Here is a 19,787-nt window from a genome sequence, read left to right as displayed (position 1 = left end):
TGTCGGGAAGGTGAGCATCATATACATGCACAAGCTCAGAGTTCCTTCATTGGAGCTGAAAACTCAAGGCAAGCAAATGTTCCACCATCGTGGCCAAAACAATGGCTTTAAATCATTGCACAAGTTGTTCTTTTAGAGGAGTCTTTGCATTGTCAATCAAGGAGCTCCTTTGTCTTTTGCCACCACTCCCAGTCTCCCTAAAAAGCAGTGAGGCTGTGACATCATACAAAAGTCCAGCAAGTGCTTTGTTCTGAGAGTGACTGATGGCTATGAAGACAGAAATGTGACTCTTGGGGTGAAAAGTCAGATAAGGGCTGTTTGTCTTTTATTTAAAATAATATTACTGAGAATATTTCATTTCATAGTGCTTTAGTTGAGTAGAATCAAAATTGATTCACTCCCAAGATTAGTCTTGACAGCTGTAAGTAAAGCTGATAGTATTGATTTCAATAGACATTTGCTGCCCAACGCAGGGTGCACAAATTAATTTTTAACAATGGTGTTATAGGGGTTAAGCAACTTATGAAAGGAGAGAGAGAGGGCACTACGACTTTCTGCAACCCTAAAACCCTACTCAGTGCAATACTAGATATGTTTATATTCACAACAAGACCTCGCTACCATCAAGTAAAGACTGATTTATAGCCGCCCTAAGGGGACACATTGGGGGTTTCTGCAATGGTAACCCTTTACAGTAGTAGAAAGCCTCGTTTTTTTCTCCTGTGGAATTGCTGGTGGTTTTGAACTGCTGACCTTTCCGTTAGCAGCCCAAGGCATAGCTATTATTAATATGCCTGTTTTGCTGGGAAGGAAGATACGCCTAAAAATGGCTAAGCTGTTCAAGCTTAATGTTGGTCAAGTTTGGACTTAAACCTACCTTTGCCTTCCCTAACGTCCCTCTATAGCCCTGTAACTCCAGATGACTCCACTTCTGACTTTGCAAAGGCGGGAGGTGCAGAAAAGAGATGTCACCATCTCCCCTTTACTTAGGTGCAAGGAAGAGGGAAGGAAGGGAGGAGAGGGCCACTCTGGGTTTTTCTGCCAGGCCGTGGGCCTCCCAAAGACACATGGTGACAACATGGTTGAGACAGCAAAGTTAGAAAGAGACAAGTTGAGAAAAGTCTGCCCTTCAAGACAAATATTTGGAGACTTGTGCAAACTCGAGTGGAGGGACTATGAGCTTAGTTTAAGTCAGACATCATGGAGCTTGATTTGTGCCTTTGCCAGTTCTGTGACCCTCCATGAGAACTCTGCTTAACCTCAGGTCCCTCACCTACAAAATGTGAATAATGCTGCCTTATTCATCTGCTTCCCGTGTGAGGGTCACTTCTCCACTATAGGCCATTGCCTCTGAACATATTTGGAAATGTCTTTGACTCTGGGCTGGGGAATTGGAAAGTGTGCTCCCTGGGGATGAAGGCAGATCAGAGGACAGCACACATGACAAGGGGAGAGGTCTGGTTTGAGAGACTGCAAGAGCAGGATCTGGGCTGGTGTTCTGCCCCACTCAACCTTTCCACTGAACTTCACAATGACATCTGGCACAGTGCATAGGGCGGTGTGAGGATGAGCTGAGCTGATGCTCACAGAAGCACGAGAGGCTTCCAGGGCCGTGGAATCTGTGGATTGTGGGAGAGAGAGCAGGAGAGGAAGGATCAGGATTTGAGAGGAAGAGAGGATGAAGAGGAATGGAAGGGATAAAGAGACCTGCCACATGTGGAGCCAGGAAATGCTATGGACTTCCTTACATCGTTTGCTTAATTGTGTGTGTGTGTTTTACGGAGCAAGGATTTATAGCTTTTGATCTATAAAAGGAAGATCGAAAGACAGAAGAGAGGTGAGGAAAGGATCAGGGGATAGGAAGAGATATTCTTCAGGGGAACAGGGGCCAATTAAGTAAATGTAGTTTTACTGTAGACAGACAGACAGATATTATCTCACAGAACATTTCACATGCAAGCAAGTTGCATCCAATTTTGATTACAACTAAGCATTTCCTCTAATGCTTTTCAGTATTCTGAGGCGGTTTCTTTTCTCTATTTGTCCTCAGTTTACCAAGATATGGAGGCTCCATTGGGGATGGTATCTGGGAATGCATAGGGTGTGAGAACTTGCTATAAGCAGCTGTGTGTTCCAGCAGTTTGGCTCTCGGTCCCACGAGAGCACGCTAATAGATCTTTCTCAGTTTTACATGTGGGCAATCATCAAGCTTCAACACATGTCATTTGAAAGTGTATTTGAAAGTTAATGATAGAACACATTTCGATATAAAAAAATGTTTGACAGTGTGGCCTCAGGCGCCCAGGTCAGCCAGCCTATTTAACCAGCAGTGTACCTGAAGTGCTGTCGTGCACTCATGGTCCTGGAGGAGCTGTGGCCTTAGCCACAGAGACCTGTGGCCCAGGAGCAGGAGAACTGAGAACTCTCTTCACGCAGAATTTTAAACCAGCCACATTTTTCTCTGGCACTGCCCCTGTGCTCACTGCCTTCCTGTCCCCCACAAGAGGCCACTCTCTCTAGTGCCAAGGTCTCTGTGACCCAGCTAGTCAGACTTTCCACCCTTGCATCCCATGACCATAAAGGGCCCACCACCCCTCCTGTCCGTGAAACCTCTTCTCTTCTGAAAAGAGTTTCTTCTGCTTGGGGAGGAGGGATGCAGGGCTTGAGAGAAGAAAATAATGCATGTTAATTGAACAGATGCGTATCTCCTCTATTAGAATTCAAGCTCCATGAGGACTGGGACTCTTAGATTCACTGCTGTATCCCCAAAACAAAAACCCCAACCGCAAACAAACAAAAACCCTGCACTGCCAGTGAGTCAATTCTGGCTCATAGAAACCCTATCGGCCAGAGCAGAACTGCCCTTGTGGGTTTCCATGACTGTAAATCTTTATGGTAGCAGATAATTGCATCGCCCTTCTTCAGATGGGCTGGCGGAACTGCCAACATTGTAGTTAGCAACCCAATGCATAATCCACTACACCACTAGGGCTCAGTGTTTTAACCTTCAGGTGGAAAAAAACCAAGCCAGTTGCTGCTAAATCAATTCAGACTCATGGAGACCCTTAAGTGTTTCAAAGTGGGTTTTTCAATGGCCATGGGCTTTATAAAGTAGGTCTCCAGGCCTTTCTTCTGAAGGTTATCTGAGTAGATTTGAACTGTGAACCTTTCCGTTCACAATTGACTGCCTATTCATTTGCACCATCCAGGAACCCCACACCACCTTGCACATAGCAAATGCTCCCCCAATAAATGTTGTTGAATTATCCAAAGTAAGTAATTCATTCACTCAACAGATGCTTATTGGGTGCATACATGTGCCCCTCAGGCTCTGGGGATAGGCAAACACAGTCTGAAAGTAGCCTGGGACAGACGATGAAAACAATGCTTTGCTTAGGAGAAACCCTATGATCTTATATATCTTGTTGGTCCGCCAGCACTTTTTTTTTTATTTGACAAATATCATGTCAGTAAACTTAGAGTGACAAGATGATCAAGTAATATCATGCCAGCTTTTGTATAAACTGTCAGATAGATAACTGTCAGAACAGTGGGGGGGGGGGGGCATTTGACCTCCTCTCACTTCACAAGGCTGCGGGAGAATCAAACTCCCCATCAGCCTGAAGCCAATTTCTGAGAGACAGGTGTCAGGCAAGCCTCCACCTTCCGACCTTTTTAAAAACAATTCTGACACCAATCATTCCTCCTGCTGTATTCTTTACTTCCCTTCTGGGTTCAATAATTCGTTGCAATGGCCACACAGAACTCACAGACTATGATTGTGGGCTTATTTATTAATGGCACACAGAACTTAGATTGTGGCCTTTATTAGGGAAGTTAACAGATTACAATTCAGGGTCAGAAATGCTCAAGACAGCCACGCCTCCAAGCAAGTCTCTCTCGTCTTTGGGCTCTCAGCCACTTAGCCCCTTGGCCTCTGCCCTGCTTGCCAATGTTGCAAAGTTCTTTTAGGGCTGCTGATAAATTCCCAAAGGAAGTTCTACTCCACCATAAGACTCAGCTCAAGGACACTCAGTGCTAGCTTTGTGGCCACCAAGTATAGTTCCCTCAAGTAAGCACCTGACGGCACCCCAGTCTACAAGTTTCCTGCCCAAAGGTACTCAGCTTTTCTCAATCTTGTAAGCTGGGAAGCCTCTCTCTCTCTCTCTCTCTCTCTCTCTCTCGGTTCTGTTGCTGTTGTCCTCTGCCCCTCTTCTGCTGCTTCTTGGGGAGTTCAGTGTGCAGCGATCTTGGGGTCCAGAGGACACACACCACTCCTGGCTCTTCTTTCTTGATGGCAGTGAGATTCCTAACTTTGCTGCCCAAACGGCTTGCTATATACCCAGCAGGACATCATGCTTGGTAAAGCAAAGGGGCATCAAAAGACAGGAAGGCTTTGGATGAGATGGATGGATACAGTGACTGCAACAACGAGCTCAAGCTTAGGAACAAGTGTGAGGATGGCGCAGGACCAGGCAGTGCCTCCCTCGTTGTGCATGTGGTCGTCATGGCTCAGAACTGACTTGATGGAGCCTAACAACAACAGACCGGCAGGATGGCAAAATTGACCGATGGCCACATTCCAGTCTCAGCTTTTCACAACTGCAATGAGCTCTGATAGCAGTCTGTCACGAGTGAATCAGATAATCCTACCAAATCTCCCCCCACCTTCTCTAACACAACCATCAGGAAAAAGTCGTTCGGTGAGAGTTGAAAGCCTAAAGCTAAAGCGCCTTATTCAGGGACTCACTGCACTGCAATACAAAGAACAGAAAAGGGGCGCAGACACACGCAAAGCGGGGAACAGAAGGGACAAAAATAGTTCAGTGATGTTTCTCTTTTCTGAAAGCTTATAGAAATTGCTCTTCTCATTCAATATTTATAACAGATGGATGTGACTGTAATCATACTAAAGAAGAGAAAGTAATAATACATATTCATTCAAGGGGATGCACTATTTCCAAGCACCCCCCTGGGAAGGTTTTACATTAATTGTAATGATGCTGCCAATCAGCACTTCATAAAATTCCCCTCTCAAATTGCAGCTATGGATAGTTTATAAAGCCTAGAAAACAGAAAACATTTTACTTTATATTTTATCCCAAATGGTATTTCCCAGATTAGTTTCCAATCATATTAAGTGGACCAACTTTCACTTGGCCTACTTGAGACTATTTAAAAATTAAATCTATTCCTAAAGGACAAAGACTTTGTATTGAAGATATTCTAAGGAATAGCTTCTTTAGATGTCATTAGCTAAATCATATAATCCCTTCATATAATTTGTCTGATTTTGAGACCTAAGCCAGTCCTCTGAGGAGAGTTTCATCAACATTTGAATAAAGGTAGAATCTTCTCAATGACCTCTGAGAAGGAGATAACACTCATTAGATAAGCAGTTAATCGAGCAACATTGGAAATGAGGTAGTCTAGACAATATGTTAATTACTCAGAAAACGAATTATTTTTTCCTTTTTCATTAGAAAATTATAGAATGCCACTAAATTATTGACTCAGGTGAAATTCACAATTTTAAGTACTGCATATAACTCAATTTGACTCTTTTAAAGAAATATCTAATATTAAATCTAATATTATATAAGATATAATATAATCAATATAAAATGCTTTTAGAAAACATGTCATAATATAATAGGATAAATTAAACATTAGAAAAATCTAATATTAAAGCCAAACACAATTTGGCTTCCATTCTTCCTTGTATCACTAGCTAGTTTAACTCTTTGGGCTTCGGTTTACTTCCCTGAAAAATGAGGTGGTTGGGTGTAATGAACTCTAAGGAGAAATACATCTTGTGCGTCTATTGTTATAACGCACAGGAGCTTGATATTTTAAATACGTATGGAATTCAAACCCATTGTTCTCTAGACTATTCCCACTCATAGGGATCTATAGGGGAGAATAGAATTGCCCATAGTATTTCCAATCAATGTAGATCTGTATGGAAGCAGACTATAAAGAAGCTCTTTGAGTTTGAACTGCTAACCTTTTAGTTGACAGTCACACATTTAACCTCTTGAGCCACCAGGGTTCCTCATCTATGGTATTCTCACTGCTATGGTGTCAATTCTAACTCAGCTACCCTAGAAGGAATAGAACTGCTCCGGTGGGTTCCTTAGAATGAAACTCGTTATGGTAGTAGAGAGCCAAGCCTTTCTCCTGTGGAGTGGCTGGTAGGTCCAAACTGCTAATTTTATAGTGAACAGCCCAATGCATAATCATTATGCCACCAGGGTTTTCTAAAAGAATTTAAAACAAACCTCAAAAACACACTGCCACCGAGTCGATGCTGACTCATAGCAACCCAATAGAGCAGGGTAGAACTGGCCCTGTGAGTCTCAGAAACTGTAATTCATTATGGGAGTAGAAGGCCTTGTCTTTCTCCCAAGTAGAAACTCGCTGGTTTTGAACTGCTGACCTTGCAGTTAGCAGCCCAACACTACACCACCAGGGCTCCTGTAGTGACGTAAAAATAAACATTTTTTAGTGTCTGGGGTCTTAAAGGCTTGAATATAAACAAGCGGCCATCTAGCCCACAAGGAAGAAGCACACCAGCCTGTGTGATCACGAGCTGTCGAAGGGATCAGGTATCAAGGATTAAAGAACAAAAAATCATATCATTGTAAATGTGGGTGAGTGCAGAGTGGAGACTCAAAGCCCATCGGTAGGCAACTGGACACCCCCTTACTGAAGGGTTGTGGGGAGGAAATGAGCCAGTAGGGTGCAGGGTAGCAACGATGAAACATATAACTCCCCTCTAGTTCTTAAATGCTTCCTCCCCCCCTTCCCCCAGTATCATGATCCCAATTCTACCTTACAAATCTGGCTAGACCAGAGGATGTACATTGGTACAGATAGCAACTGGAAACACAGGGAATCCAGGACAGATGACTCCTTCAGGACCAGTGGTGAGAGTGGCAATGCCTGGAGGGTAGAGTGAATGTGGGGTGGAAAGGGGGAACTGATTACAAGAATCTACAAGTATAGCCTCCTGCCTGGGGGATGGACAGCAGAGAAGAGGGCGGAGGGAGACGTTGGACAGTGTAACATATGATAAAATAATAATAATTTATGAATCATGAAGGGTTCATGAGGGAGGGGGAGAGGGGAGGGAGGGAGGAAATGAGCAGCCGATATTAAGGGCTCAAGTAGAAGGCAAATGTTTTGAGAATGATGATGGCAACAAATGTACATATGTGCTTGATACAATGGATGGATGGATTGTGATAAGAATTGTATGAACTCCCAATAAAATGATTTAAAAAAAATAAACATTTTTAACATGAATTACTGTTTACTTCACCTTTCATTTTTCAGTGTTGCAGTCTCTTCCTTTGTCTGACTCAGAAGAGCTTTGGCTAATTCAAGTTCCTCTTCTGTAAGGTTAATTTTCCTTTTCATGTCTTCTTCTTGCCCTTCCTTGGCAGTCAGTTGTTCCTGTAAAGTTTTGCATGACTGCTGACAAGATGCTAAAGATTCTTCTTTTTCTTTAAGTAGTCTAGTGTGACTAAAAGAATTAAAAAAGAATCCTATTAGATAGTATTTTTGGTGTTTATCAAAGATATATGAAAAGGCCATTAGGAATAATAAATTTTAAATTAAATATGTTTAAAAAAATACATCTTTCCTCTTGTCCCACCATCATGTTCTGCCTTCATTCAGGTTTAGTAATTCCTCACTGCTACAGTGCCCTTGATTAAAACCCACTAGGCATCCGATGCCCTTCTCTCCCTTAATTTTAGTTCACTTGTTGTTCCCTTGTCCCTGGGTTGGTTTCCCCACCCCCTTCCTTTCTCCCACCTCTCTTTCCCCTGTATCCCCCTGGACCCATTGGTCCCATTCTTTTCATCTCTGAATTATTTATCCTGCCCATCTTATCTAGATAGACATGCAGATACATTAATAAGCTCAAAAACCAGGCAAAGCCAAATAAAACAACAAAGGAAATCAAGACCAACAAAACAATGAAATAACAACAACAACAACAAAAGAAAGACACTGACAAGAATGGAAAAGCCTATAAATAGTTCGGGGTCTGTTTGTTGGTCTTTACGAGTGTTTTCCAGTTGAGTCTGATGGGGTGCCACACTCTGTCTCCAAAGTCTATTTTTGGTATTCCCCAGGGATTTCATCATTTTGCTCCCCTTGCTGCTCTATTGCATGTCCTTAGTGTTTCGCCCCAGTGTGATGGGGTCAGATTATGCACAATTCCCGTACTTTGTCTCCAGTGAAAGAACCAGGAGGCAGAGGATATTTATAGAAGTCTAAATACAGGCATGTACATATGTAAATATATTTATATATGATGATGGAGAAATAGGTCTATGTGCATAAATTTTTAGGTTTAGTACTAAGGTAGCAGATGCACATTGAGCCTCCACTCAAGTACTCCCTCAATGCAAGAACACTTTGTTCTATTAACCTTGCATTCCATGATGCTCACCTTCCCAACACAATTGCTGAAGACAAAGCAGATACATAAGCAAATGTGGTGAAGAAAGCTGATGGTGCCCCAGCTATCAAAAGATATAGCATCTGGGGTCTTAAAGGCTTGAAGGTAAACAAGTGGCCATCTAGCTCAGAAGCAACAAAACCCACATGGAAGAAGCACACCAGCCTGTGTGATCATGAGGTGTCAATGGGATCAGGTGTTAGGCATCTAAGACCCAGAATAAAATCATACCCAATGTGAATTGCGGGGTGGGAGATGGAGTGGAGACCCAATGCCCATCTGTAGACAATTGGATATCCCTTCACAGAGGGGTCACAGGTAAAAGATGAGCCAATCAGGTTGCAGCAGAACACTGATAAAACACACAACTTTCCTCTAGCTCTTTGGTGCTTCCTTCACCCCACTATCATGACCTTGATTCTACCTTACAAATCAGATTAGACCAGAACATGCACACTGCTACAGATAAGAGCCCACAAAACAGGGAATCCAGCAACGATAAACTCATCAGGGCCAACAATGAGTAGCAATACCAGGAGGGTTAGGAGAGGGTGGGGGGAGAAAGGGAGAATTGATCACAAGGATCAACGTATAACCCCCTCCCAGGGGGACAAAAAAATGGAAAAGTGGATGAGGGGCATCAGAGGATGATGTAAGATATGGAAATAGAAGGGAGGGGGAAGAAATGGGGAGCTGATATCAGGGGCTCAAGTGGGAAGAGAATGCTTTGAAAATGATGATGGCAGCATATATGCAAATGTGCTTGATACACTGATGGATGTATGGATTGTGATAAGAGATTAAGAGTCCCCAAAAAAAGTATTAAAAAAAAAAGAAAATACATCTTTTGGTGATGTTAAAACTTGCCAATTTACACATGAGGCAAAATTAATAAACAACTTCAAGACACACTTACTCTAATTATGTATTCATAATTAATATAATTCACATAAGCAATACAATAAGAAAAGCTAAATTTATCTTTCATGTAAAATTTGTTTCAATTTCAATTATTACATTTTTACTTGAAAATATTTGCAATATATACCGTGACTCAGAAATAACAGATTCAAACTCCAGCTTTCTCAGTTTCCTTTGACAGTCATCAGCTTCATTTGATTTAGTCCTAAAAAACACAAAATAGACATAAGTCTATTATTGAAAATAGCTAAAATATAATTTATATCATTGTTTATTCATAGATATCTTTGCTCCTGTTTATTCATCCAGAGAAAGTGATTACCAGCATCATCATATGATTTCCTTAAAGAAATATATGTGTATATATATATATATATATATATATATGTATGTGTGTGTATGTGTATATATATATATATATATATAGTTGTTGTTTTTCTATAATGGCCAAATACGCTCCAACAGATTAGTTTCTCAGGTAAAATATTACATTCTGGGCAATATTAAAAACAAACAAATCAGAATCATGTAAAGGTACTAGAAAGTGAGTAAAAACAGGGCAATTCTGTGGGAGAACTATGTGCAATGAAGAGACATCCTGGATGGGACCGGTTTGGGGTTCTGTATTTATGTGTGTGTGTATTTCAATGGCTTCAAAGGGCAGCTCCAGTATGCATCAGACATGACAGATCAAACTCTTAAAGAGTTTGATAGTCTTTCTGGTCTACAAACATAGTCTTTCTGGTCTATAAACCCAGAGGACAAGGTTTAGGACAATTACAGCTGCTAGAAAGTGAAGGGGGAATCCTGAATAGAAGAGACTGGGGAGTGGAAGGTTCAAGTACTGCCTATTAGCTCTACCCAAATCTCTGACTGAGTCCTGAACTACACACACGAGGAGGACGCTATGTATCTTCAAAAAGTTTGTGGAAAAGTGAAATACAAAAATGGAATTTTCCCATGAACTTTCTGATGTCTTGTAAAATAGCGGAGAGTTGAGCTGCTAAGCTAGAATCAGAGTTTGCCTAAGCCAACTAACCTAATTGCCTGCCTAAAATAACAACATTCTTTGAAAGACTATAAGAAATTAATCTCTACCACATAAGATTCACAATGTCCACAATACAATGAAAAAATTATTCACCATACAATGAAAGAGTATGACTCAGTTTCAAGAAATAAAGTTAATGACCCAAGTATTGAAATCAGAACTTAAGGATTTTTGAAGGAGTAATTATAACTCTGCTGGAAGATATAAAAGAATATATGCTCTAATTAATGAAGATAGGAAATCTGAGCAGATTAATGAACAGGAAACAACCTAAATGTCCATCAGCAAGTTGATGGGTAAATTAATTACAGTATATCCATACAATGGAACACAAGTCAACAATTAAATGTGTTGAACTAGTGACACACACAACAAAAATAATTGTGCCGTACAAAAGAAACTTGATATAATATACATAAACCATTAAAATAACTAGATAAAAATTCTAAAATTGAAATACTTGCTTTGGTTTTATATGGTTAGAGATTTGTACCAATATGCATAAATTTAATATAAGAGAAAGATGATTATTTCCATTCAAATTTCAAATTAGTCTGCTCATTAGTAAGTTGTCATTGTCTGAACACATCAAAAAATCTTATAAACTGTACAATGCAATATGTTAGGTTACCAATGGCTTTGTCCTACTTGCTGAATGACTTTAATTTTCTAACAAATAATTTTAAAGGCATCAAATGCCTTGACTCCTATAAACAACTACTTTCACAAATTTTACGGTAGTCACTTTCTGGATTTCCTTTGGGGTTTTATCACCCAATGTTTCATTCCTGAATCCCACAGTGTAGCTCTGCCATTTTTATCAGCATTGCTGTGAGTCCATTGTTGAAGCCACTGTGTTGATTCATCTTGTTGAGGACCTTCCTCTTTGTCACTGTCCCTCTACTTGACCAAGCATGATGTCCTTCTCCAGGAACCGGTCGCTCTTGACAACACGCCCAAAGTACTTGAAGCAAAGCCTCTACGAAGCATTCTGCCTATACTTCTACCAAGGCAGATTTATTTATTCTCTTTTCAGTCTATGGTACTTTCTATTTTCTTCACCAGCACCATAATTCAAATGTATGCATTCTCCTTTGGTCTTCCTTATTGTATAATAGGTTTATTGAGTGGGTGGTACTACGCAAACAGGACATGTGTAACACTAAGTGAGGAGATGGGTCAGTTTTCATTACCACACCCCTGGCTGTAAGAATGAACCGTCTTTGAAAGGGCAGAGGAGGGAGAAACCGGGAGGATCCTGGAAGAGCACCTTCCAGCTCCCCGGGAGGCCGCTGAGACCAGTTGCATCACAGATTGTGGCATAGAGACTTCGAAGGGCAGCACTAAGATTGTGGAGTACCATATCACTCCTATCTAGCCCGAGACTATGGAAATGGGTGACTGAATGACAGTTGGCTGCCTTCTTGGACCGTGGAGGCAAAGGTCATGGGACCATGTGGCTGAGAGACAAGGAACCGGAGAGGCTTGGCTGCTAGCTTGAGGAGGCCAATGACTGCGTCCTGTTTGCGGATCTTGACTTGTGGTGACTTAGTAACTTCCCTAGTAAGCCCCCTTAATTGTGAGTGTTGTCTGTGAGTCCTGGTGGCCATTGCACTGAATCTTCAAGCCCAGCGACGACGAACAGTGGTATGGGAAGAATGGCTCCTGTCGGAGTAGGCAGAGGAGGATACAGTGTGAGGCATGCCCGACCCCTGCCTCGAAAAGAGGTCACATAGACTCCCTTCTCTGAAATTTAGTGCACACATAATTTCAACTCCTCTGTGGTTTGGTTTTGTTCAAACAGTGTATTTCAAAGAACATACATTCTTAGTTTTTATGAAGTCAGATTTAACAATTTTTCCCTCTTAGGGTTATAATTAAGAATTTTTTAACCCCAAGATCAAAAACATTTTCCCTATGTTTGTATCTTGAAACTGTATAGCTTTAAGTTTTACATGAAAATGTGTGGGATCTTTTTAATTAACTTTGTAAATTGGTCAAAATGAAACCGAACCCACTGCCATTGAGTTGATGCTGACTCATAGACACCACAGGGCTTCTGAGGGTTTGTAAATCTTCGCAGGGTCAGACAGCATCCTCTTTCTCCCTCGGAATGGCCCGTGGTTTTGAACTGCGCACCCTGTGGTTACCTAGCAGCACCAGCAGAACTCTTTGGGTGTAAAGTCATATTTTTTCAGGTGGATAATCAATTTCTGCAGCACCAACTGTTGAAGAGATTATTACTGCCTCCTCTAAATGATCTTGACATCGTAGTAAAAAATCCATTGACCACAGTTTAATTCTGCACTCACAGTTTCATGTCATTGATCTACATGTTTAAATTTATACTAGTATCAAACCAATCTGATTAGCGTACCAAGCTATCTTGATTAGAGTAGCTATGTAGTAAGTTTCAATATGTTAAATTTCTTTAAATTTTTAAAAAGCTTAAGCCCTCAAACTGAATTGTTATTTTGCAAACTTCCAGCCAATGCGCTTCAAGTGTGGTTACCAGCTGGTGGTTTGTGTGTTCTTATGACACACAGCAGGTTTTAATGGCACTTCTGGGCTAAGACAGTGTGTCAGACAGGGCTCTCTAGAGAGACAAAACCAGATTGCTAATAATTTTATAAATATATATTTAGATAGCTAGCACAAGAAATAAACAGTTGTTAAATTATAAAGCAGTTATACAGATAGATAGATATATAACACAAGAAATAAACAGTTAAATTATAAGGCAGTACAAATGGCTCAATACAACTCAAATGTGTTAGACAGTTGTGAGGCACTGGAAGTCCTTCAAGTCTTGAGGGTCACCAGGTAGTCCTCTGTAGAGCAATTCAGGCTGTCCGGGCATTGGCAGCCAACAGCAAGGCAGGTCATCAACAGTCAGTCCCCAGCTCAAGAGATGTAAATTCCAATTGTGTGGCGAAGCAGGTCTTAAAGGAACCTCAAATTACAGCAACACAGTCCACAGGTTAGGTGTCCCATAGGTAGTGTACCTTGCAAATTGAGGCACAGAACAAGCAAGGCAGCCACACACTGGTCCGATGATCAAAGAGCGAGAGAGACGAGAAAGGTGAGGCTCGCCAAGCCATTTATCTCTCCGCCCTTCAATAATCCCCCATGTGTTTATCGGCCAGGCTGGCACAATAAACTAACTACCTCAGACGGACTAGAAAGTGAGGCCTGAAATTCAGTTCATGAAAACCCTGTGGCCACAACAGCCCTACCTGCAGCCACTATGACGAGGGGGCAGGGTGGGCAGTGTTTCATTCCATTGTGTATGGGTTGACATGAATTGTGGGCTGACTAGACAGCAACTAACAAAAACATGTCTAAGTACTTTTGGGATGGTATTGTGAATAGAATTATTAAAGATTCCACATTCATATTATTTACTGTTCGTATGAAAATATGCTGCTGTGTGTATGACATATAGCTCTCTTGATTTTGTGACTTTGCTGAACTTGATTAGTTCTGGAGGATTTGTGTGTGTGTAAATTTCTTAGGAACTTCAAACACGTTCTCACCTGCCCTGGCGGCATAGAGGTTACACATTAGGCTGGCAAACTGCGGGTCAGTCATTTGAATTTACTAGCTTTTCCTCAGGAAAAGACGAGGCTTTCTGTTCCCATGAAGAGTTACAATCTTGGAAACCCACAGGAGTTTTACCCTCTCCTATAGGATCGTGATGAGTTAGAATCAACTCTATGGCGGTGAGCTTGGAGTTAAAAACAATTTTTTTTTAATCTATGGTGTTTATCTGTGAATTAAGACAGTTTCTTTTTCCATTCCAGTCTAAATTTTTTTATTCTTTCCTTTGAAAGTTTTCCTTGTGTAACTAGAAACTTGCACTAGCTAGAAACTTAATGGAGTGAATGGAAATGGAATAGATGTGTTTGCCTTGTTCCTAATTACTACGTGTAGGTTTTGTAGATGCTTTTTGTCAGCTTGAGGACGCTCCCTTCTATCCTTGTTGGCTAGTGCTGCTGTAACAAAAATGCCCCAAGTGGGCGGCTTCTCAATGGGTGGGAGGCTAGCAGTCGGAATCCCTGGCACCAGCACTCGGGGAAAGTTTCATCCTTTCCTGTCCCTTGGTTTCTTGGAATCTCTGCTTGCTCGATCTGTTTTTATAATTGAAAGAGACTGATTTAAGTCATACCCTATAATAATAATAACACATCATTAATTGTTAACAAAGAAAACCCATTTCCAAATGAGATGATAAGCCTAGGTATGAGGGTTAGGATTTAATAAGACATTTAAAGGGTACACAATTCAGTCCACTGCACCTTCTTTTTTTTTAAAAAAAAAGATAGTTTTACTGAATTATAATTCAGTCCGTAGCACCTTCCATTCCTAGTCTGTACAAAGTTTCTAGCAGTGATAGATACTATATTCTGTCAAGTGCTCTTCTATGTCTATGGAGACAATCGCCTTTTTCATTTTTTCATATGATGAGTTATATTGACTGACTTTTCACTTCAAACCAACCTTGACAGAAGTTGAACCGACTCAATGGCAGTGAGTTTGATATTTTGGTTTTGCATTGGAAGACCATTGGTCAGGGCAGAGTCTCTTTTTTACACAATGTTGGATCCAATTTGAAAAATGTACATTTAGAATTTTTGCATCTACATTTATGGGGAACAGTGGATTGTAGCATTATTTTCTTGTGTTTGTCTGGTTATTTGGTCAGTAATGCTGGCACTTCAGTGGCACTTAACAACAACCACATGGCAATCAATTGTATGGCTCACCTCATTTGTTTACCCTTTCTCAGGTATCAATGCCCTGCATGGTCTGATGGCAAATGAAAATCAGGGCTTCGTGTCTTTTTCTATATTCTTAGTTGTTTCAGACAGGAGGATAAATTTAGTCCCTGTTGCTTTATTTGTACTAGAAGCAGAAGTCTGTTCTGTTTCTTGATTATAGTTATGGCTACATGACTGTATGCATTTGTCAAAACTTACAGAAGTGTATACTCTGGGGAGTGATTTCTGCTCTGACTCAGTTATACCTCAGCAAACTTGACTTGAAAACAATACAGAATGCTGTGGCTCTCCTATACGTGTATTAAATCAAAACCCCAAACCAAACTCACAGCCATTGGGTCGATGCCGACTCATAGCGACTCCATAGCAACCAGGTGGAACTGACCCTGTGAGTTTATGACACTGTAACTCTTTATAGGAGTAGAAAACCTTGTCTTTCTCCCTCAGAGTGGCTGATGGTTTTCAACTACTGATCTTGCAGATCACAGCCCAACACAGAACCACTATGCCACCAGGATATAAGTTAATTGTAATTAGTACTATTTTCTTTGACTTTTTTTACATTGAAGTTTCAAGGGGAAAAAGTATACTACATACATATAATGAAGTGCTAGGCAGCTGTTGAAAATATTTCTGTGCCTTATATGTACACGTATGACATACAGGTATGCATGCATACATATAAATGCATGTGCATATGTTTGTAAGTATATCTATGTATACACACAAACTTCTATTATCTAGGTCTGTCTGCAGAAGGGACAAGTACAAACACAATTAAACCCAGATCATGTTCTCTAATGACATTGGCCATTAAAGGAACCAGAACTATTTGGATAAATGCTGGTTCTTGGGTGGGCGCAGATTGTGAATATCATAAACATCTTGTTATATGTCAGAAAGCACCTTAGAGCTTAAAAGTATGATGGATTCACATTTCAAGGTCATCTTGAAGGCTCTCCTACTGGCTAAATCTGGAACAATTTGTGTGTCAAAATCATTAAGTACATGCATGAAGGTCGCAGACACAGCTGTGAAGATCTCTAAACAATCACTGTGCTGTCAGACCTTCACTGCCCATTGATGTATTTGCTGAAATAAAACGTAAACTTCAACAACAACAACAACGGCAAATCATTCAGTACAGTAATAAATGTAAACTCTTGAAAAAATAGGAATTTTAAAGTTCATTTGATCAATCAATCAATTAAAGAAGAGTAAGATGTTTGTGTGGTCTCAAGGTGTCTCATAAATTGTTGATCAGTTGAAAGGAAGGGGGGGGGGAGCAGCAGTGATAATACAGAGAAAAACGTCAGCAACAACTTGGCCAGGTGATCAAAATTGGCATCACCTGTGAGGGGCAGACGTTCACAGGCTGCTTCCAGATGCAATACTCTCAGCGAATGTTCCTTGCACAGTCTCCTCTCCAAGCATACCTTTCCTTGAGCCAATCAAGATGTTACATCAGACAAATACAAACTGAGGCAAAAAAAAAGGACTATAGTTTACAATAGTGTGAGGGGCTCTGTATGCTTCAGAAATGTTAATCTCGTTAAAAGACAAAGAAGAACTGTGGAAATCTTCCAGATAAAAGGAAGCTTCTGGGTCAATTGACCCCAGACTAGGCCTTGTACTGAGAAGGAAAACATCAAATCCCAAAGATACTGCACCTAATTCACTGCCATCGAGTTGTTTCTCACTCATAGCAACCCTGTGGGACAGAGTAGAACTGCCCCCGTGCGGTTCCTAGACTGTCGGTCCACACAGAAGCAGGGAAGACATTACTAGACCAACGAACAAAATCTGGGGATGCACGGTACTGAAGGATTTTGTTAGTGTCCACTGATAACACCGTGGCTCCGTAGTCGACGGTCTCTGTCCTGGGGAACAGCACATGAAAAGGAAAGAAAGGGCTGCTTTGCCCGTCGTGGACCCTTGATGGTTCAGGAGAAGAGGACTAGGTGTCTGCTTCTAGATAGAGAGAGAGAGAAAGCAAATAGGTGGAGATGTTAATAGCAGGTGAGTCTGGGATTGCAGTATTTAGGTGCTTTTTGTACTATTATTATAAATTAATAAATTTGAAATCATTTCCAAGTAAAACATGAAAAAAGGAAGAAAAATATTAGCATACTATTAGAAAAGTAGGCAAGTAAGCTCAAGTGAGTCACCAAAGGAAAAAGACAAGGAACCGAAAATGCAGGGTTTCAATTTTCCATCAATTAAATTAGGTGGCTTTTTTTTTTAACCCTACAATACCTAGTATTGGTTAGGAAGTAGAGAAATGAGTATTTATAAACAGGGCTAAAATTGTAACGCACTTTAATCTTATTAAAGGGCAATAATTCATATGCATTAAAAGCCTTAAAAATATAAATTTGGACCTCACAAAATTATCCTAAGGAAATAATTGTGTATGAGTAGAATTATTTATCACTATAGATTTTCAAAGTATCTTATGGGGGAAAAAGTTGTTATTCTAAAAAACGAGGAATTAGTAAGCAAATGATAGTTCACCCATAGGTTGGGATATTGTGTAGTCCTTTGTAATTACCTATAATATGTCAGTTAATGGCATGGCAAAATGTCCAGAATAAGTGAAGAAAACTGCAAAATAGTATGTAAAATATCCTCCTAAAATACATATACCTTAGGAAGATGAACTAGAACAACACATGAAAACCTATCTGTGATTTTTTTGTCTCTTCCCATATTTGGCAACTTTTATACATTGATTTTGACATCAAACAGAAGAATGTTGCTTTTTAAAAATGCCTTGAGATCGAGCAGCCCCTGCACAATTTTCACAGCTAAGCCCTAGACTCTTCCTAAACTTGGAGGCAGACTGACCCAGCGGCTGCAACAACGCTCGGTCATAAGAAAGAGGTGAGGATGGCCGGGACTGGGGGTGGGGGTGGGGGGCAGTGTTTCCTTCAGTTGCACATAGGACTCTGCTATGAACTAGGCACACCACAACAGCAGCAAAGACCGAGACAGAAACACATACTTCAGTGGATATTTTTACTATGTAGATAAATGATCTTGATTGCAGATTTTTAAAATGAGATTTCTCTCAAGAGGGAGCCTACCATTCCAACAGCACCATTTGGCACGCCACCACACACACACACACCCTCTTTCTAAGGCTTACCCTTTCCTACCCAATTGTTATCTTCACCCTCTTTAGGACTGGAGGAACTAGAGACAATGGAAAGAATGCCTACTTCTCTTTAAGCACTGCATTCCTTCTTTTACTCTTAGCAAATAATGTTAATCCTTTCTTTTCAGGGATGTGAATAAGCTTTTGGAAAGTCCCCTGCTGCTCCTGTCAATCAAAGCAAAGGAAATAAGAGAAAATAATGGGATATTTTCCTCCAAATTTGAAGGGCCATGTCCATGCCATTCCACTTAATTAAATGAAATAGCCATTCTCAAACTGCCTCCATGAAGTTTCCATGTTAGTGTCCAAAAGGCATACCAAATGTAACAGAGCAAAAACCAATTAATTACCTTTTAATTTCCTGACCTCATCCCACATCTGCATCTTACACTGGTTTTGCCACTTCTGTAAGGGGCAACCACACAAAAATGAGAATGATGGGTAGCGCTTCATATATTCATGATATTCTTAGAGCAGCCCTATTCCCATGTTAACTGTTGAGAAAACAAGACCATAGTTTACCTTTCTTTCTCACTGCTATCACGTGGATTCTGACACCAAGCTGCCCGGTAGGGCAGGGCAGAACTGTCTCTGTGGGTTTTTGAGGCTTCAACTCTTTCTGAGGGTAGGAAACTTCATCTTTTTCCCAACAGGTGACTGGTGGTTTTGAACTGCTGACCTTGGGACTAGCAGCCCCATTTGTAACTACTACACCACTGGGGCTCTTTAATAACTTGCCTCAAGTAGCATGATTACCAAGTGTAGTGCTGGGATTTGCACCTCAGCACTGAGGACCAAAAGTTGACGTTCTACTGACTCTCAGTCCACACTGAGACTAAAGCCTCAAGCCCTATCCTTTATTCTTTTCATTTCAAGGTCCCGTCATCCCTAAACCACATCTACTCCATCAGTTAAATCCTATCTAATTGTCCTCTGACATTCCTCGACATTTGCCCCCCACCCCTACAGCTTTAGAGTCAGCCACAGTCTCTTCTCACTTGCATGGCTGCAAGCCTCCTCCCCAAGCCCTGGATTTCCCTTTGTTCAAACTCCAGCCCATTGTCTGAGTTCCAACCACAGTGAAGAGAGAGTCCTCCATCCTGGCCCACCAGCCTTGAGGAAGATATCCTTGCTCAAAGCAGTCAATGCACAGAGAGGATCATATGGCTGGCCACACTGTAAGACATGACATTCCTCACTAACCCATAGCCCTACGGGAGTCAACACTGGAGACACATTGTGGGAACTGTGCCCGATTTGACCCCACCACACCGCGACAAAACACTAAGGGCGTTCAACAGAACAGCAAAGGGAGCAGAACAAGGAGGTCCCGAGGGAGTACCAAAAATAGACTAGGGCAAGGGCATGGCACTTCATCAGACTCGGCCGGAAAACACTCCTAAA

General features: G+C 41.0%; 1 protein-coding gene across 1 annotated transcript in view; it reads right to left on the bottom strand.

Moving 5' to 3' along the window:
• Positions 1 to 19,787, bottom strand: part of LEKR1 (leucine, glutamate and lysine rich 1) — a 210,991-nt gene that overhangs the window by 58,261 nt on the left and 132,943 nt on the right. The window contains exons 7-8 of the mRNA XM_030887649.2: positions 9,522 to 9,599; positions 7,325 to 7,528 (exon numbers count right to left, since the gene is read on the bottom strand). Of these exons, the coding sequence (XP_030743509.1) occupies positions 7,325 to 7,528; positions 9,522 to 9,599 (282 nt within the window). The remainder of the gene's footprint in view (positions 1 to 7,324; positions 7,529 to 9,521; positions 9,600 to 19,787) is intronic.

Source organism: Echinops telfairi, unplaced genomic scaffold, assembly GCF_000313985.2.
Source record: "Echinops telfairi isolate 266 unplaced genomic scaffold, ASM31398v2 ScPeMD7_7420;HRSCAF=8458, whole genome shotgun sequence".
Taxonomy (NCBI): domain Eukaryota; kingdom Metazoa; phylum Chordata; class Mammalia; order Afrosoricida; family Tenrecidae; genus Echinops; species Echinops telfairi.
Note: the sequence above shows the minus strand (reverse complement) of the source record. Positions and strands in the feature narration are given on the sequence as shown.